The 16,205-nt window shown below is 52.6% G+C and overlaps 7 protein-coding genes across 7 annotated transcripts; 2 read left to right on the top strand and 5 right to left on the bottom strand.

The window, feature by feature from the left end:
- Positions 1-346: 346 nt before the first annotated feature.
- On the bottom strand, positions 347-2,519 carry HER10_EVM0005564 (major facilitator superfamily transporter; the record flags this gene model as incomplete). The annotated part of the gene is made up of 9 exons (XM_035482987.1): positions 2,148-2,519; positions 2,031-2,087; positions 1,889-1,961; positions 1,757-1,832; positions 1,534-1,698; positions 1,129-1,483; positions 1,004-1,073; positions 782-951; positions 347-724 (listed from the first exon to the last, which is right to left on the bottom strand). The coding sequence occupies exons 1-9, from the start codon at positions 2,472-2,474 to the stop codon at positions 347-349; spliced, it is 1,671 nt and encodes a 556-aa protein (XP_035327999.1). The 5' UTR covers positions 2,475-2,519.
- Positions 2,520-2,913: 394 nt separating this feature from the next.
- Positions 2,914-4,290, top strand: HER10_EVM0005586 (amidohydrolase; the record flags this gene model as incomplete). The annotated part of the gene is made up of 1 exon (XM_035475195.1): positions 2,914-4,290. The coding sequence occupies exon 1, from the start codon at positions 2,947-2,949 to the stop codon at positions 4,288-4,290; it is 1,344 nt and encodes a 447-aa protein (XP_035328003.1). The 5' UTR covers positions 2,914-2,946.
- A 473-nt stretch (positions 4,291-4,763) lies between these two features.
- HER10_EVM0012690 (thiamine repressible genes regulatory protein thi1) lies at positions 4,764-7,227 on the top strand. The gene is made up of 3 exons (XM_035482079.1): positions 4,764-5,938; positions 5,991-6,158; positions 6,213-7,227. Exons 1-3 carry the CDS (start codon positions 4,863-4,865, stop codon positions 7,219-7,221), a joined length of 2,253 nt encoding a protein of 750 aa, XP_035328632.1. The 5' UTR covers positions 4,764-4,862; the 3' UTR covers positions 7,222-7,227.
- A 71-nt stretch (positions 7,228-7,298) lies between these two features.
- On the bottom strand, positions 7,299-7,899 carry HER10_EVM0003095 (ATP-binding protein; the record flags this gene model as incomplete). Its single annotated transcript, XM_035472781.1, has 2 exons — positions 7,299-7,319; positions 7,600-7,899. The coding sequence occupies 2 exons, from the start codon at positions 7,897-7,899 to the stop codon at positions 7,299-7,301; spliced, it is 321 nt and encodes a 106-aa protein (XP_035327765.1).
- Positions 7,900-8,393: 494 nt separating this feature from the next.
- Positions 8,394-9,884, bottom strand: HER10_EVM0002957 (RTA1 domain-containing protein; the record flags this gene model as incomplete). The annotated part of the gene is made up of 3 exons (XM_035472648.1): positions 9,303-9,884; positions 9,103-9,238; positions 8,394-9,046 (listed from the first exon to the last, which is right to left on the bottom strand). The coding sequence occupies exons 1-3, from the start codon at positions 9,705-9,707 to the stop codon at positions 8,394-8,396; spliced, it is 1,194 nt and encodes a 397-aa protein (XP_035327745.1). The 5' UTR covers positions 9,708-9,884.
- A 45-nt stretch (positions 9,885-9,929) lies between these two features.
- On the bottom strand, positions 9,930-12,021 carry HER10_EVM0005175 (C6 zinc finger protein). The gene is made up of 2 exons (XM_035474798.1): positions 11,669-12,021; positions 9,930-11,602 (listed from the first exon to the last, which is right to left on the bottom strand). The coding sequence occupies exons 1-2, from the start codon at positions 11,716-11,718 to the stop codon at positions 10,111-10,113; spliced, it is 1,542 nt and encodes a 513-aa protein (XP_035327967.1). The 5' UTR covers positions 11,719-12,021; the 3' UTR covers positions 9,930-10,110.
- A 1,138-nt stretch (positions 12,022-13,159) lies between these two features.
- On the bottom strand, positions 13,160-14,963 carry HER10_EVM0006519 (cytochrome P450 4V3; the record flags this gene model as incomplete). Its single annotated transcript, XM_035476102.1, has 3 exons — positions 13,160-13,283; positions 13,357-14,765; positions 14,814-14,963. The coding sequence occupies 3 exons, from the start codon at positions 14,961-14,963 to the stop codon at positions 13,160-13,162; spliced, it is 1,683 nt and encodes a 560-aa protein (XP_035328101.1).
- Between the last annotated feature and the right edge of the window lie 1,242 nt (positions 14,964-16,205).

Below are 16,205 nucleotides of genomic sequence, written 5' to 3'. Positions count from 1 at the left end.
CACGCCAATCGTGGCTCCCGTGACAAGAGCAAAGGGTCGCGAGTTCCACAAGATCGGGTAAAATTTTCGCCATTTATATTCCTATTTGTTTCAATGTACAAATTTTCTCCAGTTTGTTGTGAAACCCAGTCACATGGAGCTCATGTTCAATGCCCACATAACTGTGTTATAGGAAGGGAGTACTTCATGGGGCTTTATGATCATTGAATAATGATCAACCTTTGAATAGGGATTAAACATTTGCTTTATTACAGGGTCATGAAACAGTGAACTAGCGACATTCTCCCAGAACCACTCTTGCCGGATCGCTTCCGTGTATACTTAGTTTCCTTATGCCATCGCGCACTTAGATACTGTATCTGAAGAGCTTGTCCTGTTTATCTGTCAAGTCGCTCTCAGGAGCACCACCTGCATCCAAGACGACCTCTTCCTGGCTCTGAATATTCTGGCCATCAGGTTGAGCAGCATCTCTCTTCTTGTTGTCCTTTGCGCAGAGGTATCTGTACACGACAATCTCGACAAACAACAAGCACCACGTGACGATGGCTGTGACAACGCCGTTGAAATAGCGCGGCTTCTTGGTCCATAGCTGAGGTGCGCCAATGCATCCTGCGCAGTACCCAACGAAGAACATTGCGTTGACGATGGCGCGTTTTGTGTTTCCCTTCACGTTCGATGCCGTGAGGGAGAGAAGGATCGACCATACGGCGGTGATGCACGATGCCTAAGCATACAATGTCAGTAAGATGTCAGGACACAGTGTCGAGAATGTTTGACTTACAATCCAAGATGCAGCAATCATACCCCATCCGGCATCGGTGGATAGTTTCATAAGAAGTACGTTGCCAATGAGGGGCGGCAGGATGAGGACGAGGGCCACCAGACTTCGTTGCTTGGGGAATAGCATGCAGCCGCAGACACCAATCCACAACATTCCAATTTGAACGGCGCCTACAAGGACGTTAGGCAGGAATTTCAAACCTGGTCGAATGGAAGCACATACCAGATGGAGCAGTGTAGAGCATGGTCTGGTACTTATCGTAGCCAATGCTATTGATAACAAGTGAAGCGAACTGAAGTATTCACGGTCAGCTAGTATCGCAATTTCGACATATAGATGAGACGAACCGTAAGGACTGGAGACTGCATGGTGACCAGAACACCGAACCAGAACACGAACCAGGTTCTAATGTCAAAGACAGCCTCCTTGAGCTGCGTCATAGAGAATGAGGTCTTGTCGCCACCTTCACGGTCCTTGGCCATGCGCATGGAGAGGACTTGTTTCTGGCGCTCGTTCAAGAACCACGCATCCTTGGGGCCATTCGGCATGAAGAGGTAGAAGAGAACGCCGGCGAAAGAGGTAATTGCACCACAGACGAGGAACAACACTCTCCACGGAGCGAGGGCGTGGGTGTTCTTGGCGATGCCGTACATCAGAAGGGAACCGCAAATTTGAGCGACGCCGTTCATGGTGATCCAGAGCCTGCCTGTGGTCAGTAACATGATATATTGGTCGGCTTTGGGATGGCTTACGCTGTTCGGAGGGCGTGCTCGTTGCTTCGGTACCAGATACTTGTGATTGTGATGAAGGCGGGAGAGACGGCTCCTTCGGCGAAGCCTAGTAGGAATCGAACGGCAGCGAAGCCGGCGTAGTTTTGCGGGGCCGCGAGACACATGCAGATGATGCCCCAGATAACGCTGCGAAGAGAGGATATCAGCAGCTGTATGAAGAGATCACAGGAAGGGATAGACTTACACGGTGACACCGACAAACTTGGTAAGATGGAATCTGCTCATCAAGTAGATGAAAGGATATTCAGACACCAGCTGGCCTGTTCCGCGATGGTTAGAAACTGAATAGCTCGGGGAGCATTGCAGATATACTAACCGACATAGAAGATGGATGAACACCACGAGTATTGTGTGCTGGTCAGGTTCAGGTCGGTGATGAGGCCGAACACCTATCATCATGTGGTTAGCAGCCTGAAGTCAGGGCAACATCTGATGATTCTAGAACATAGGCAGCTTACACTGGCGTAACTAAGACTTTGCTTATCCAGGTATTGCAGAAAAAAGACGAAGCACATCTATAGAAGCAAATTAGTCGAGTTGTTCATCAGTCAAGGTTGCTAAAATTAGTTACTCACCATTGGCAGGATGGCCAGGTCGATCTTGCGGAGAACTTCCTTTTCCTCTTCAGGGGTATAGCCATCCGCAAGATCAACAATCTGTCCAGTCTTCTCCTCCATTCCCTCTGAAGGGATGTCGCCTCCTTGTTGCTTGGTCATCGCATCGATCTTGGTGTCGCCGGACGAGGCCATTGTTGCCAGTGCTGGTTTGGAAAGTCTGAAGTCAAAGTCAAAACAGCCTTCGTCAACTGCCTCTCTAGAAATCCTACCCTCTCGGAGAACGGCAGAAGTGCCGGTTTTAAGATCCACGAGTTCGTCGTCTCCACATGTCGCATGGCATGTCATCTGTCGACCCGGGGTTATGTTTCCATCCCCCGCACTAAGAGATGCATATCAGGACATTCTCCAGAAATCCCTTCGATTGGATGTGACTAGTGAAGATAGCGGTGATACCGGAGGTGGGGCGAGCCATGTTGCCGACGACAAAGGAGGTTCATGACAGATACCCGACGCGGGTATCGGCAACATGGCTTCGTGCTAACCAGGTTCCCGATGATAGACTGCCACACTACCGATAAGTCTAGTAATGTCAAATGTAAGTGGTTGATAATTGCAGTATGACGAAGTGCCGTGAGATGAAGCCAATCGGATAAATAAACATCTGTGGAAAAGAGGGAGCAGACATCCGAACTGCAGGCACTGGAATTCAGCATTTGTAAACTCTTCGCTCTTGTTTTTTGACTTTCCCCTCACCTCCGCCTCCATTCCAAGCTTGGCGTGGACAACCTAATCTCTCAGAAGTCATCCATCACTCACCATGGTCTCCGAAGCCGACTTGAAGCCCTGGCTCCGTAGCCCCGTCCGACGATACATTCTCACCAACGCCACCATCGTCGACGTGACAGACGGCAGCCTGCGCCCCGACGCGGCGATTCAGCTCAAAGATGGCTACATAGACACCATCACCGACTCCACAGACTCAGCAATTAAGATCGCTGTAGAACAAGGCTTCGAGGTGATTGACTGTTCCGGCAAGTTCATCTGCCCGGGCCTCATCGACTCACACGTCCACTTCGTCGCGGTCCCTGGATTCGGCGACCTTTCCAAAGCATTCGGCAACGCCAACGATGTCTCGCTTCTTCGCCAACCATACGTCGCCGCACAGATGCTACACCGCGGGTTCACGAGTGTGCGAGACTGCGGCGGTGCGCAGGAGGCACTGAAGGAAGCCATCAACGACGGCGTATTTCCCGGCCCGAGGCTCTTCATCGCGGGACATGCCCTGTCGCAAGCGGGCGGCCATGGGGACATCCGTGGTGTACACGATCACTCCGAGTGCTGCGGCGGGTCAACAAACGGGCTCGGAAGGCTATGCAACGGCGTACCGGAGTGCATGACCGCCGTCCGAGAAGAAATCCGCGGCGGAGCCGACTTTATCAAGATCATGGGCTCCGGCGGTGTTTCGACACCAACCGACAGAATCGACCATCTCCAATTCACCGGTGCCGAGATCCGAGCCATGGTCGAATGTGCCTCGAACGCGGGCACCTACGTCACAGCCCACGCATACACGACGAAAGCCATCAGGCATTGTATCGATAACGGTGTGCGGGGGATTGAGCACGGCAACTTTGTCGATGCTCCTACGGCGAAGCTCATGGCGGAGAAGGGCGTCTACCTTACTCCCACCCTCATCACATACGCTCAGATGGCGTCGCCGAAGTGGAAGGGCTATCTGCCACCCGAATCCATGTCGAAGAACGAGGAGGTGCTCAACGCTGGGTTGGTGGCGCTCAAGACTGCGTACGACGCCGGTGTGACCATCTGCTTTGGCACTGACCTTCTTGGACCGCTGGGAGCAGCGCAATCATTTGAGTTCTCGTTGAGGAGCAGAGCTGTTCCATCACTAGCTGTTCTGCAGAGCGCGACGCTCAATGCCGCGAAGATGGCCGGCAGGGAGGATTCGCTGGGTCAGATTAAGGAGGGCTTCGAAGCAGATCTTCTCATTACAGACGCCAACCCTGTTGAGAACGTGTCGATCTTTGATGACCCTGAGGCCCACGTGTTTGGTGTCTTGAAGGAAGGCAGGATATACAAGAGCAGATGGAGTGGTCTGGTCGAGGATGCCACAGTACCCGTCAGAATCAAGCCGGCGTTGTGAGATCTGTACGGAACTTGGAATACTTGAAAATATTTATGAGAAACTTAGCAGCTTATGGAACCGCAGGAACCAAGAAAACTGCATAATGAGATAAAAAAAAAAAGTCAATGGAAACCATGACGGGCAATTAGCTGAGTATGCCAGAGCCAGCGACGCGTCGAGGTCACCTCGTAAAGTTCACGAAACTCGTACCCTGACGCGTCACTGATAGGCTTCCCAACAGGAGCCAGTGACATGAAAAGTCGGAATTCTTCTCCGACTCCGACGGGATGGGAAGGGGTTGGAAACACAATGATAGTGTCCTGAATAAGGTGAGGTGAGGTGAGGTGAGGTGAACATTCTCTTTCTTCGAACAGCTTCACCTCGACGCGTGATCCCTGCCGCCACAGTGGGGTCTGTTCTTATCGGCAAAGCGTCCGAAATGCGGAGAGACCCCAAGAACTATCTTGCTTCAGACATCCTTCTTCCTTCCACACCAACTTCCTCCCAATATTGAACGCTCAGCCCAGAGTCATACGAGTCTCGGAGACCAAATAACCTCTCATCCATCATGACGATTCCATGTTCGTCATATGAAAGCGACACTTCCGCCAATGGAGTCTCCCGCAGAGCGCCGCCGCCGCCGCCGTAGAGTCCCGGATGCAGTTCGAAAGCGGGCACCCCGGGCCTGTGACCGATGCAAGGCACGCAAGAACAAGTGTATCGAGACTCCTTCTGGAGTATGTGTGCGATGTACTGAGGGATCTCACCCATGTCGCTTCGAACGGGAGCGTAGTCCAGCTGGTGAAGATGAGGCCTCGGCTTCGATAATAACTTCGATAACCGCGGGCACAAGATCTATTAGCATTCCAGAGCGACAGTCGAATCAGCTAAATACCGATGCCTCTTTCGCTCTCAACACACCTTTGGGTCAAAGTATGAAGGATGACTTCTCTCCCGCAGACAGTGCGCCCTCAGAAGCCTTCATGTGGCCACGCTTCCTATCCCGTCTACGGGATGCCTTTTGTCTCGAATCACAGCCCCCATCGGGAGACCAGGACCTAGCAAGACTGCAGCCTCGAATATCGGATACAACTCCAGCTGATCCTGCCGAGCGTAGGCGCATCAAGAGAGCGGTGAAGAGTTTTCCCCCGCGCGGTGTCGCCGACTTCCTGGTGTCGGTTTGCATCGCCTACGGGACCGATATTTTCTTCTACCTTGACCAGAGCCACTTCATGGCAGAACTCGATCAACTGTATAATGACGAACAGTCGACTTTGAGAGAAGATGCTGGTTTTGTTTGTCTTGTCTTGGCAGTGTTCGCGCTAGGGAGCCAGTGGACAGCGCTGGCGAGACCGGAAGACCTGAGCAGTGCAGCCTCGACGGAGGATCGGAGCGTTGACCCTGGTCGGATCTTCTACAACCAGGCTCGTATTTTGATCTCTGATTTACTAGACCGGCCTTGTCTCAAGTCAGTACAGGCGACGTTCATCTTGGGCGTCTACCTGATGCCGGCTAGCGCCATCAGTGCCTCCTATGTGTACATGGGATTAGCACTGCGAAAGGCTCTGGCTATTGGGCTTCACCAAGAACCCGACGACCCCTCTTTGACTGAGGACGAAAAGGAGACCAGGCGAAGGCTGTGGTGGTCGATTTACGCCCTTGAAAGGTATGTCTTCTTCTGTTGCATCATGCCTCGAGGCGTGCGCTGATAGCGACAGAACGGTCACCATCAAGCTCAATCGACCGCGATCCGTAGACCAGGAGATCATCACAGCGAGTCTTCCGAAACCAACTTCACGGGACGCGTCTCAGAAGTTCGACAACGTACAGCATCAAATAGCAAATGCAGCGTTCGTCAGAATCATTGACAAGCTTTCAGAGCCTGGGTCAGTTGACTTGAGTAGTCCTAAACAATGTCCCAAGACTAATGCGACCAGCAGAGCATGGTCAAATACCAATCATTCGCACAAAGGAGCTCCAAGACGTCCCACAGATGCCCAAATATCTCTGAAGGCATGGAAAAAGGGGCTCCCGTCATCACTCAAGCTGCAAAATGTCGATCCAAAGTCATCCAGCTATCGCGCCGTCTTCCATCTGCACCTCAACTACTACTTCGCCTGGATCGACATGGGCAAGGTCTCTGTGGTGACCGTCGTCCGAGATCGTCTGCAGACGATCTTCCACACAAGCGCCGGTCACTCCGATGTACCTAGAGACGTAGAACAGTCTTCAGAAGCATGCATCAAAGCAGCAAAGAAGATGCTGGAACTCTTCGAGGGCCTTTGTCGCGGGGGCAACATGGCGCGATTCTCCTTCACAGACTTTCAGGGATGCAGCATTGCCACGATCATTGTCCTCCTTGCCGGTATCTTGGACCGTGATTCTGGGTATGAGGGGCGGGTGGCCTTCGGTCTTGACTGTCTCCGCAAGATGTCCAGCTTCGGCAACACGACTGCAAAGATGGGAGTCCGCTTCGTTGAGGCCCTACAGTCCATCACGAATGAAGCTAGGTCCAAGCTGGCGATGGCTCGGAGAAGAGAGATGAGTCAGGCTCAAGAAGCCTCATCAGGACAGGCAGAGGGCTATGGACGATGGGCAGAATGGCTGGCGAATGCTGAGGTTGTTGGCAGCCCTTCGGGCGACGAGTCCGATCTTGAGATGGAGCAGTCGGGGCAGCCGCCGGCTCCTGCTCATGGTCCATTGATATCGCCAGTCATCATGCTCTCTTCTCCGTGGGAGGAAGCGGCAGCTCTTCAATTACAAGAGATGTCAGCCTCGGGGTTCGGTATATCAGCGTCGGAGGGAGTGGCAGCTGATGATAGCACATTAATGCCCTTACCTACAGGTGAAGAGGCTTGGCTGCCATCTTTTGCATGGAATGATGACCAGATGTACTTGATGGGTTTGACTGGTATGGATGGACTAGACTTCATGGGAGGGATTTCATAGTGCTGCGGTTTACCCTTTGGACACAAACAGAGCAAGGATACATCCAACCTGAAAATGCTACTGATCTTGTCCACTCGCTAGAGCCAGCTTCTTGTCATCTGAGTTCACCCTCGTTCCTCTCGACTGCTTTGTATTTGTTCACTTTTCCATCGCCTCCAATACCTGCTCTCGGCACTTGCCTGGGTGCTTCGAAGTGTCGACGACAACCACATTGCCGTCGGGTCTGTACGGGTTCTCGATCCATCTTCGAAACAAGGCCTCCTGTTCGTCTCGTCCTTGGCATGCATCGCTGTCAAGCGGAGGACAATACGCCCCCGTACGCTGACTTCTCAACGCTACCCTCTTCTGCAATCTCTCATCCAGCACATCAATGCCGACTTGAGGTCTGCACTCGATGTACCAATACTCAAAATCTGCTTTTTTCGCCAGGGTTCTCCCACTAGTGAGGACTTCTTCGTAGTTGCAGGTGCAGTCTACAATGAGGTCGCGGCCCTGTTTGAGCATGCTGCCGGCGAGCGCCCAAAGCGTCGAGTAAGCTAGCTTTGCGGCCTGCTCAAATAGTACACCATTATCGAGGAGAGAGGACTTGATAACGTCAAGATCGAGGATGACGGCACCAAGAGGCTGGGCTAGGAGATTTGCTGTGGTGCTTTTGCCCGCGCCCGGCGCTCCTGACATCTGGAGAAAAAGACGCCGTGGCGGACTAGAATCTTGAGAAGGCGTTACGACAGCTGAGCCGCTGAGTCGACCGTGTCCGTAACCGAGTTCGCTTCTGACCAGATTTTCTGTGTCGTTGTACTACTGGAGGTTTTCTGTACAGACTCGAAGGCTTGGTGTAAAACAAAGAAGAGGCAACCGAGCTTAGGAGTACTTTGTGCTTTGAATACATCTATCGGGTCCCTTTGGCGTTGAAAGCCAAGACTGAATCACTGAAGAACATCCCTCCCACAGCCTGATCTCATATACTTTGTGCGTGCACTGCCACAGTGACGTGTCTCGACCTGCAGCATTCACCAAGCTCCTAGCCACGACGAACCGACGTCGCAGTTTGAATGCAGCCTGACCCATTGGTACTCGCTTCGAACACCGACGCCTAGACTCCTAACGCCCATCCTGGAGCTCTCTCTGGTTGATTGCTGTTTTCTTGCCCGACCGCTTGCTTCACTGTCATCTCATGGACTCAGGCTTCCCCGAGTAAGCTCGTGTCCCTCCGGGTCCTGTTCCAAGGGAATCCTTCCCTTTCTCCTAGAGAGTCCTTGCTTTATGGTTGCAAGAAGCCCGGGCATGTCCGATCCCTCGCCACTCATTATCATAGCCGGATGTACCACATTGAAGACCGCAATGGCGAGAAGCATCGGCAAAGCTTCCAAAACGTAAAAGTAAGCCTCGTGTGTAATCAAGACATTGTCAATCCCATGGCCCGAAGAAAACTCAATCAGGCGGTAGACGATCCGTACTGAGATCATGCCGAGGGAAAAGTAGAGCGCCCATATTAGAGGCTTCCAGGAGCGGGATTGCTTCCCGGAAAGCTTGTCCAATCTTTGCATCTCGATCTGGAACTTCAATGCCAAGGCGACAAAGATGAGGATGAAGAACTCTTGGAGTCCGATACCGCCCATGTAAATGTGAATCGCCTTCATCTGCTCCGCGGGTGGCGCTGTCGGGCCGGCCATGCTGCCTCCAGTGAGTTGAACAGCGAACGATACGATGTCAAGTGCGACAAAGATCGCGGCGAATGTTGCGGCGGGGATGCGGAGAAGAGAGCGCGAGGGGTGAAAGAAGTAAATCATGCGGCCCAACGTCATGTATGCAAAGGCGTTTACCCCTGAGAATGCGTTAGACTTCTTTCAGTAGAGATGAAACTCAGATATTTGTACTTACAGATAGGCGCAAGCAAGATGAATATCTGGAAAACGAGGTAGATACCGTTACTCTGCTGGTTCTTGCTGCTTGCAGCTCGGAAGATAAAGGCCAGAGTCTCCCAGATGCTCGCCATTATAATAACCCAACACCATCTCTAGATACTAGTCAGATACTGAACAACTCATGCTGATCTACTATCAATGCTTAAACGTACGAACCTTCTTGTGCTTGGCGGCCTGCCAGATGTGGACAACGGTCAAAATGCCGAAGAGAGCCGCAAACACCGCCGCAGCCGCGAAGCTAGGGTAGTAGTTCCAGATGGCACCGCATTCGCCAGGCGGGATGTAGCCATTGGCATCGGGCTCGATCGTCTGAACACACGTTGGGATGGCGATATCGATGGTCTTTGCTGGGACTGTGACGTAGCTATTTGTGACGCCGGGAATGGTGATGTACTTTGTCGCGATGAAGTCTCCCGTCGGGATAGATGATGTTGTTGAAGAAGTTGCAGTAGTATCTTGACGTTTTACCAAAGAATTCGGCAAAGTGGGCGTGGGTGAAGGGCCTGATGGCAAAGCCAAGGCGGTCGTGGCCGCGGCCAGCATGATCCATGACAAGTGCATCGTGATGAGTGTCAAAAGATGTGGTTTGTCGAGAAGAATTGAGCTTGATTATGCTGAATCTTTTTCATCTTCACAACGAAGTCTGGTATTCTCGTCTTTATAAGTGAGAATCTCAGGCCTTCATCGCTGGTGTAAGTGAATGTCGATAATCACGGTGCCTGGCGATGCACAGCCCCCCACGTTCGCAGCTGTTATGTAAAGAAGCGAGCCGACCAATCGTAGACTCTCAAGGGCGCAGCTTGTCGATGATAGCAATGTAGAGTGTGAACCCCTGCAATGTCAGCACGGTAGCTTGAGACCTGGCCGCGTGTGAGGCGTAGCCTTCCTTCGAGAGGTTTAGCGTCATAGAGAGAGAGACGCGCGGAGGGAAGCAGGCCCTGGGCGAAAAATAGCAGCTAGATAATCATGGCTTGCGCTTCAATTGTACTCGAAACCACTCCTCCTGGACAGTGATAGGCCCTCCGTGCTCCCTCATCAAGAGACCGACCTTCTTCCACATGGCGATACCCCCATTCTTCTCGTGAACGAAGCGCACCTCGTCCTGCATAGCCGAATCTTTAATTCGCCGTCCTTCCGGTGGTAGTGTCCCGTCGTCTATAACGTTGGCAATATCCTCATCGTGTCCGAGATCCAGCTCGTGCTCAAACTCGACAATCTTGCGTCCGAACGCCAGAACGGTGTTGAAGTCCCAGAGGTTCTCCCTCTCGTGCGCAATCGTCTTCATGAGACCTAGTGCTGCAATTCGCAGTGACAAGGACCGGCACTTGATAAAGACAAATCCTAGCAGTGGGCTGAAACCCATCTCAAAGGTGAACTTGGCCCGTCCGATCCTCTGCCACATCTCTCGGAAGATGGCTTCGACTTCACGGCCGAGCTCGATGATCCGTTGGAACTTGTCCAGATGTAAATCGTATACCAATTCGCCGCGAGAGAAACACGTGCTCAGCCAAATCTTGCCTACGTGCCACTTCATCTCTAGGAGGCGTTCGACGAGCTCTTCTCGCATGGCAGCGCGCTGGCAATTATTCGGGGACTTTTGCACCATGTACGCTTGAAATGCCGCAGCCCAGTCATCTAGCAACTCGTCCATCTCATCTCTCTCCTGCATTGCTGCCATATCCGGCTTGGGATGCGTCTCATCACCGAGGCGATATTCGTCAGCGGCCCGTACGAAGCGAATCGCGCGGACGAGTAACGGGTCCAGCGCTGCTTGAACCTGCTTTAAGTTGTAGAACGGGGGTACTGGAACTGGATACGAGTCTGGTATGGCCGGGAATGTTTCCGGTCGGGCACCGAAGAAGAAAGGGAACACTCCAAGGCGACAGAAAGCCGGTGTCAGGTGCTCTCGAACGAATCGCGACGTAGACCTGGAACCATTGAGGATATTGATGCCATGCCTGCAATGGTCGATGGCACCCTTGCACTCGCCGCGGAGCATATCGATACATACGAAGAGGATGCACACAAACAGGACCGTCTCCTGGTTGTTTGTTGTTCGGAGGTGTTTGATCGCCTCATTGTAATGCGCAACCGCAAAGGAATTCTTCTCCGAATGCCGGTCTAGGGGATCCTCCTTGAACTTCTCGTACAGCGAACTGATGGCCAATGCGGCATGTTTCGCAGCAAGCTCCTGGTGAGAGACCTGAGAGACAAGATGGGTCCAGAAGTAACTATCCAAGGGCCCGGACAAGACGGGGGCGACAACTTTGCGGAAGAAACTCAAGGCCCGGAGTTCTGCGTCCGACGCGGCCTGGGTCGGAGGCGGGTGGATGCGGAGCAGCTGAGCCCAGGAATATGTCCCCGTTGGCGGTGTCACGTAGCCATCGCATCTCCGGCCCGTGCTGACGCACCTGTTGCATGCCGGGCGTGCTTCATCACACTTGACTCTTCGGATTCTAGGTTGGTTAGCTCCAACGTACGTGCAGACATGATGCCTCCAAGCTTGCGGCTGTTGGACTCACTTGCAGGTTACACAGCCCGTCTTAACCTTTGCTACCCCGAGTCGAGCCATTTGCGCACCACAAGAACAAGCAAGCAAGCAGGCGAGATGTTAGGGCTGTGTGGTTGTTGTGTGATGGAGGTGGAGATGCGCCCTGAGAGACGCGTTTCTCACCTATCTCGTAAAGATGCGAGGTGGCCTATGAAGAGACAGGGAGTCGATAGTAAGGCATGTTTGGTGTCAGGGAACGAGCCTCCTCAAGTAATGTAAGCTTGCGTGCGGCTAGTCCCCGCATCCTCGTGTCGACTCAGTGGACGGACTAGGTGATGTTCCATGGAACTGAATCCCGAGCCACATAGCGTGACGTTGTCGTTCTACGGCGTTCGTTTCAGAAGCGAACAAGAGAGCCTGAGACCAGAAACGCAGCATAATACACAGTTTCCCGACGTGTCTTAGTGTCCAGGTTCGCAGTGACCACCCTCCCTTGCACATACGCTCGTGTCACTATCAGCCACCCACTCATCCATCCACGCAACCATACCAAGAGAAGATCGGGCGGCCGCTGGTGAAAATAAGCCCCGAATCCCTCAAGTAAGAGTCCACTTTCTGCGGGGCAAATGCGACCAGACCAATCGGGCGCCGTAGACTCTAAATAAGGTCTGCTTATCTAAGTTGTTCTCTCTCGCTTCTTCCTGCGCTTCAGTGTCATCTCAACTTCAACAATGACATGACAAGACACCTTCAACTCTGTCTCATTACATGATTCCGACATTCCAGAGTCCAGACGCATTACCGCGTTACCGAGCAAGAGGAACCTTCCAATAGTGGCGTCCAAACTATTGATGCCGAGAGTGGTCGAAGTCAAGCGCCTCTACAGACCAACGAATCATCTCTCGATGAACACGAAACTGTGCTGATAAGTAGCGTCGGTGCTCATCATCAGCACTGCTGCTAGGTCAAAGTAAAAGAACGGGAAAACGGCCCGCGAGAATGCGAGAAGCTTCGTGGGCATCCGAGATCGGGCCCGGGAGGCATTTGGCATACCGGCCGATCTTGAAGACACCAGCGATGGAGCGGCGGCACAAGTGGTGGACACGATGCCGCCGGATCTGATCGAATACAGATATTTTAATTCATCAAGTCATATTCTCGGGCTGGCTTCTGCTAGATGATGGCCTCACGAAGCCTTGTCCGACAACCCCCGCTCTTCTCAAAGCGCTCGACAAGACAGCGACGAGCCTCACGCGTCTATCTCATCGTCACAACTCCGACTTATCCGGCCAATGCTACATATGGATCTCCGTCCGATGTTCTTCGCTCCGTCGCTCGCTAACCTTTGAGGCCCCGCTGGAGCCGGGCAAACGTTGAGTCCTCGACCTGGCCGAGACTCCCCCCCGCGCGCGCAATCACCATGGCGGACAAGGCGGGATTGCAACGACACCGATGTCCGACCTCTCCGAACTGTTTCCCCCGCACGTCACTTCTGTCAAGTTGTCAACACACCTCGGAACGCTCAGTCAGACCTCTGTCGCAGCTTGACGTGAACCGGCATCCCGTCAGAAATCTGCGGCGTGCCCTTTTCGGTCTGGTAGCACCGGTCTCCCTCCACAAGCATTTTGGGGTTTGTGGTATTCCCGCTACGCACAGAGTTAGCATTAAGGTCCCCCATGACGGAACGAGTTCTTGAGGAATGCGGTTTCGGGAACTTACTTGAGGGTATCCCACTCATCCCAGGCGCAGTCAATCTCAAAGTTGCGCGCGAGAGCGACCAGGACCAACTTCATTTCGACTACGGCTAGCTCTTGGCCAATACAGGCACGGCTTCCGAGTCCAAAGGTTCTCCAGCCGTGCTTCTTTGGATGCAATGGATCTTCCGGGTCTGTCGTCATCCATCGCTCTGGCACGACCTCGTTGCCTCTCGGCCACAATTCCTCATTGCGAGACTGCGAACGTAACCCGTCCCATATGAGGAATCCGCCGGTGGGATACTGCTCTCCTGTGATACTGTCGGTGATGCGATAATGCGGTTGTCCGTCTCGAATGACAGGAGGACCGGGAAACAAGCGCAGTGCTTCTTTAATGACCCCGCCCGTGTAGAGAAGAGAGTTGAGCAAGTGCGGCGACTCTCTGATCTTGTCGGTTGCGTCTGCGGGGTCTTTGCCCAAGACTTCGTCGTGTTCGGCCCGTAGCTTTTGGCCAACTTCGGGATTCTTGGCGATGCAGTGTATCGCCCAGCAAAGAGCCGTGGCTGTCGTATCGTAACCGGCAAACATGAAGATCTTGAGCTGCGAGACGACTGTCTCTAAAAATAACCGGTCCACATTGACCACACCAGACATGGGCTTCAGCGCCAAGTCGATGATGGTCTTGAGCCCCTCCTTCTTCTTTGATCCTTTGAGAGATCGCTCGATCGATGGGAGTAGTTCGCTGTACATTGTCTCCCTGTTCTCTTTGATAGCAGCCAGTCGCCACGGGCTGTACCACTTCCACATGGTGACAATGTTGAAATGGAGAATAACCCGCGAAATCTGGTCCATGAGAGCACTTCTGAATCTGCTAGGTCCGTTTGTCTGCTCATGAAGCTCGATATCAAGCACCGCTCGGCCGATAACATCCATGGTCAAGTTGGTCGTGGTCTCCACGAGCGGAAACACACCACCCCAAGAGCCGTCGGCGCCAGCCTTTTTCCCCATGATATCGGTGAACACCTCGACATCCTCCAACATGCCGGGAACAAGGCCGAGGACGTTCTTGTTACTGAAACTGGGGTTGAACCTTGCACGCCACGTCTTCCACGGCTCCCCTACCAAACATGCGAGGTCTATTCCTTCCGTGATCGGGGTCAAAGCCTTCTTAGTCCAGTCACTCCGCGGCACGCTGGTGTCGAACATGTAGTGGCCGGCTGCCTCCGGATGCACGGTGAAAACTAGCGGAGGACCCATGGGCCACATGTCGGCATAGACTGCCGAGGGGCACGATGTCCGGCCGGGGAAGAGCGTTTCCCAGTTGTCGACGATGGCTTGGGCATAGTAGTTGAAGTGTACATCTTTGGGTAAATGCGAGGTGAGCTTCATGAGTAGTCGCAAGTGGCCAAACAGAAGCGAGTGAGGCATCATTGGCTATGTCATGTCAGAACCCTGGCTTCCCGATTGTGCTTGAACACTCACGACTCCTTGTCTCTGAAGCTTGCGAAACCTCATTCGCTCTTGGAACATTCGAGCCAACACGTAGCCGATGCCAAGTACCGCGGCCAGGCTTAAGAGGCGGAACATCATTGCGATAGGGCTATCGACCCCCGAAGCTGCGAAAATGCCCATTTGAGCGGTCTTCTCTCTGATGTTCCAGCAGAATCTGCGGATTCTCTCTCAAGTCACCTTCGTAGCTCTCTCCAGCGAAAAGAGTGCCGAACCACCGCCTCTCTTATACATAAGTACAACGGGAGGACCCGTCAAGGATTGACATATGCCGCGGTCGTAAAATGACAAAAGGCAGGGCCATCATTGGCTCCACGATCAAATACCCCTCTCAGGCCAACGGTGGTATCGCAGGCCGAAGAACAAGACTGAGGTAAAGGCGGCCGCCTTCTTCATACGTGCATGCCCCGGCGGGACTTTGCATCGGGATTCTCCATTCTTCAGGCTTGGCTTTGCAGAAACGGGTCGAGAAAGCCGTTCGTTGCGGGTGCTTTGTGGGAACTTTGGGCGGGGATCTTGCGGCTTCTGGATCTGCGAGCAAGGGTTGTGCAGGGCTTCCGAGGGTAACCTGACTTATCGCATCTGCGCCGTTGGTCGGTTGGTTGAATTTGGTTCTTTGGTGTATGTAGTGTAACGGTGTAACGATCGACAGCGGATACGTGATATGTGCTCGCATATCCGTACTGGTGTTAGTGTCGCACAGCCCTTGATCATTGCGAAGTGGCTCTGAGTATCTTAACTTCAAGTGGTGTTCTCGAAAAACTTTCTTGGTACCACAGCAGTCTTTACCTGACAAGTATCTTGACGTGGTCACAATTACTCGGCGTACAACGAAACTCATTGCTTCTTTCACTTGCCGCATTAACTACATCGTTGCTGGCTCAAGTTTGGCACATCCTACCAACTTCGTCAACGAAGCCTTAATTAATACCGAACTTCATGTTACGAGAAAGCCTGTATCTTTTTCTCAATCTATATCCCATCGCACTTTCAATCAGCCCAGCCCATTTCGTGGCTGGAAATGTCGCCAGGTGTCTTTATAATATTTCGGGGTGAGTCATTCGGCAAATGCAACTAGTCCAATGAGACTTAACATACAGAGCGCGATTTGAGCAGCACCACCAACATACCTCTAAGAAGGAGACATAAACACTACTATAAATCAAGATACTTGCTGAAAAATAATACTTATTCAAGAGACCAAAGATTAAGATTCACTAAGTGCGGTAATCCTTTCTTGATAAACTCAGCTTTGTCCGCAAGGGACTCCCAACGACAAGCAAGAAGCAACCACAGGCTATTGGAAATTATCGTCATAACACAACCACAATGTCGGAGATCGACCCTTCAAGCCCAAATATTGCC

This window comes from Colletotrichum scovillei (genome assembly GCF_011075155.1).
Source record: "Colletotrichum scovillei strain TJNH1 chromosome Unknown Contig00010, whole genome shotgun sequence".
NCBI classification, from domain to species: domain Eukaryota; kingdom Fungi; phylum Ascomycota; class Sordariomycetes; order Glomerellales; family Glomerellaceae; genus Colletotrichum; species Colletotrichum scovillei.
The sequence above is the reverse complement of the archived record's forward strand: the minus strand, read 5'-3'. Positions and strand labels throughout refer to the sequence as shown.

Excerpts from the sequence above, each read along its gene's own strand:
- HER10_EVM0005175 (XM_035474798.1), bottom strand. The coding sequence starts at position 11,718 with ATGGCTCGACTCGGGGTAGCAAAGGTTAAGACGGGCTGTGTAACCTGC. Across the intron at positions 11,603-11,668 it reads ACGGGCTGTGTAACCTGCAA|AATCCGAAGAGTCAAGTGTG; the intron begins GTGAGTCCAACA and ends TAACCAACCTAG.
- HER10_EVM0012690 (XM_035482079.1), top strand. The coding sequence starts at position 4,863 with ATGAAAGCGACACTTCCGCCAATGGAGTCTCCCGCAGAGCGCCGCCGC. Across the intron at positions 5,939-5,990 it reads TCGATTTACGCCCTTGAAAG|AACGGTCACCATCAAGCTCA; the intron begins GTATGTCTTCTT and ends TGATAGCGACAG. Across the intron at positions 6,159-6,212 it reads GACAAGCTTTCAGAGCCTGG|AGCATGGTCAAATACCAATC; the intron begins GTCAGTTGACTT and ends TGCGACCAGCAG.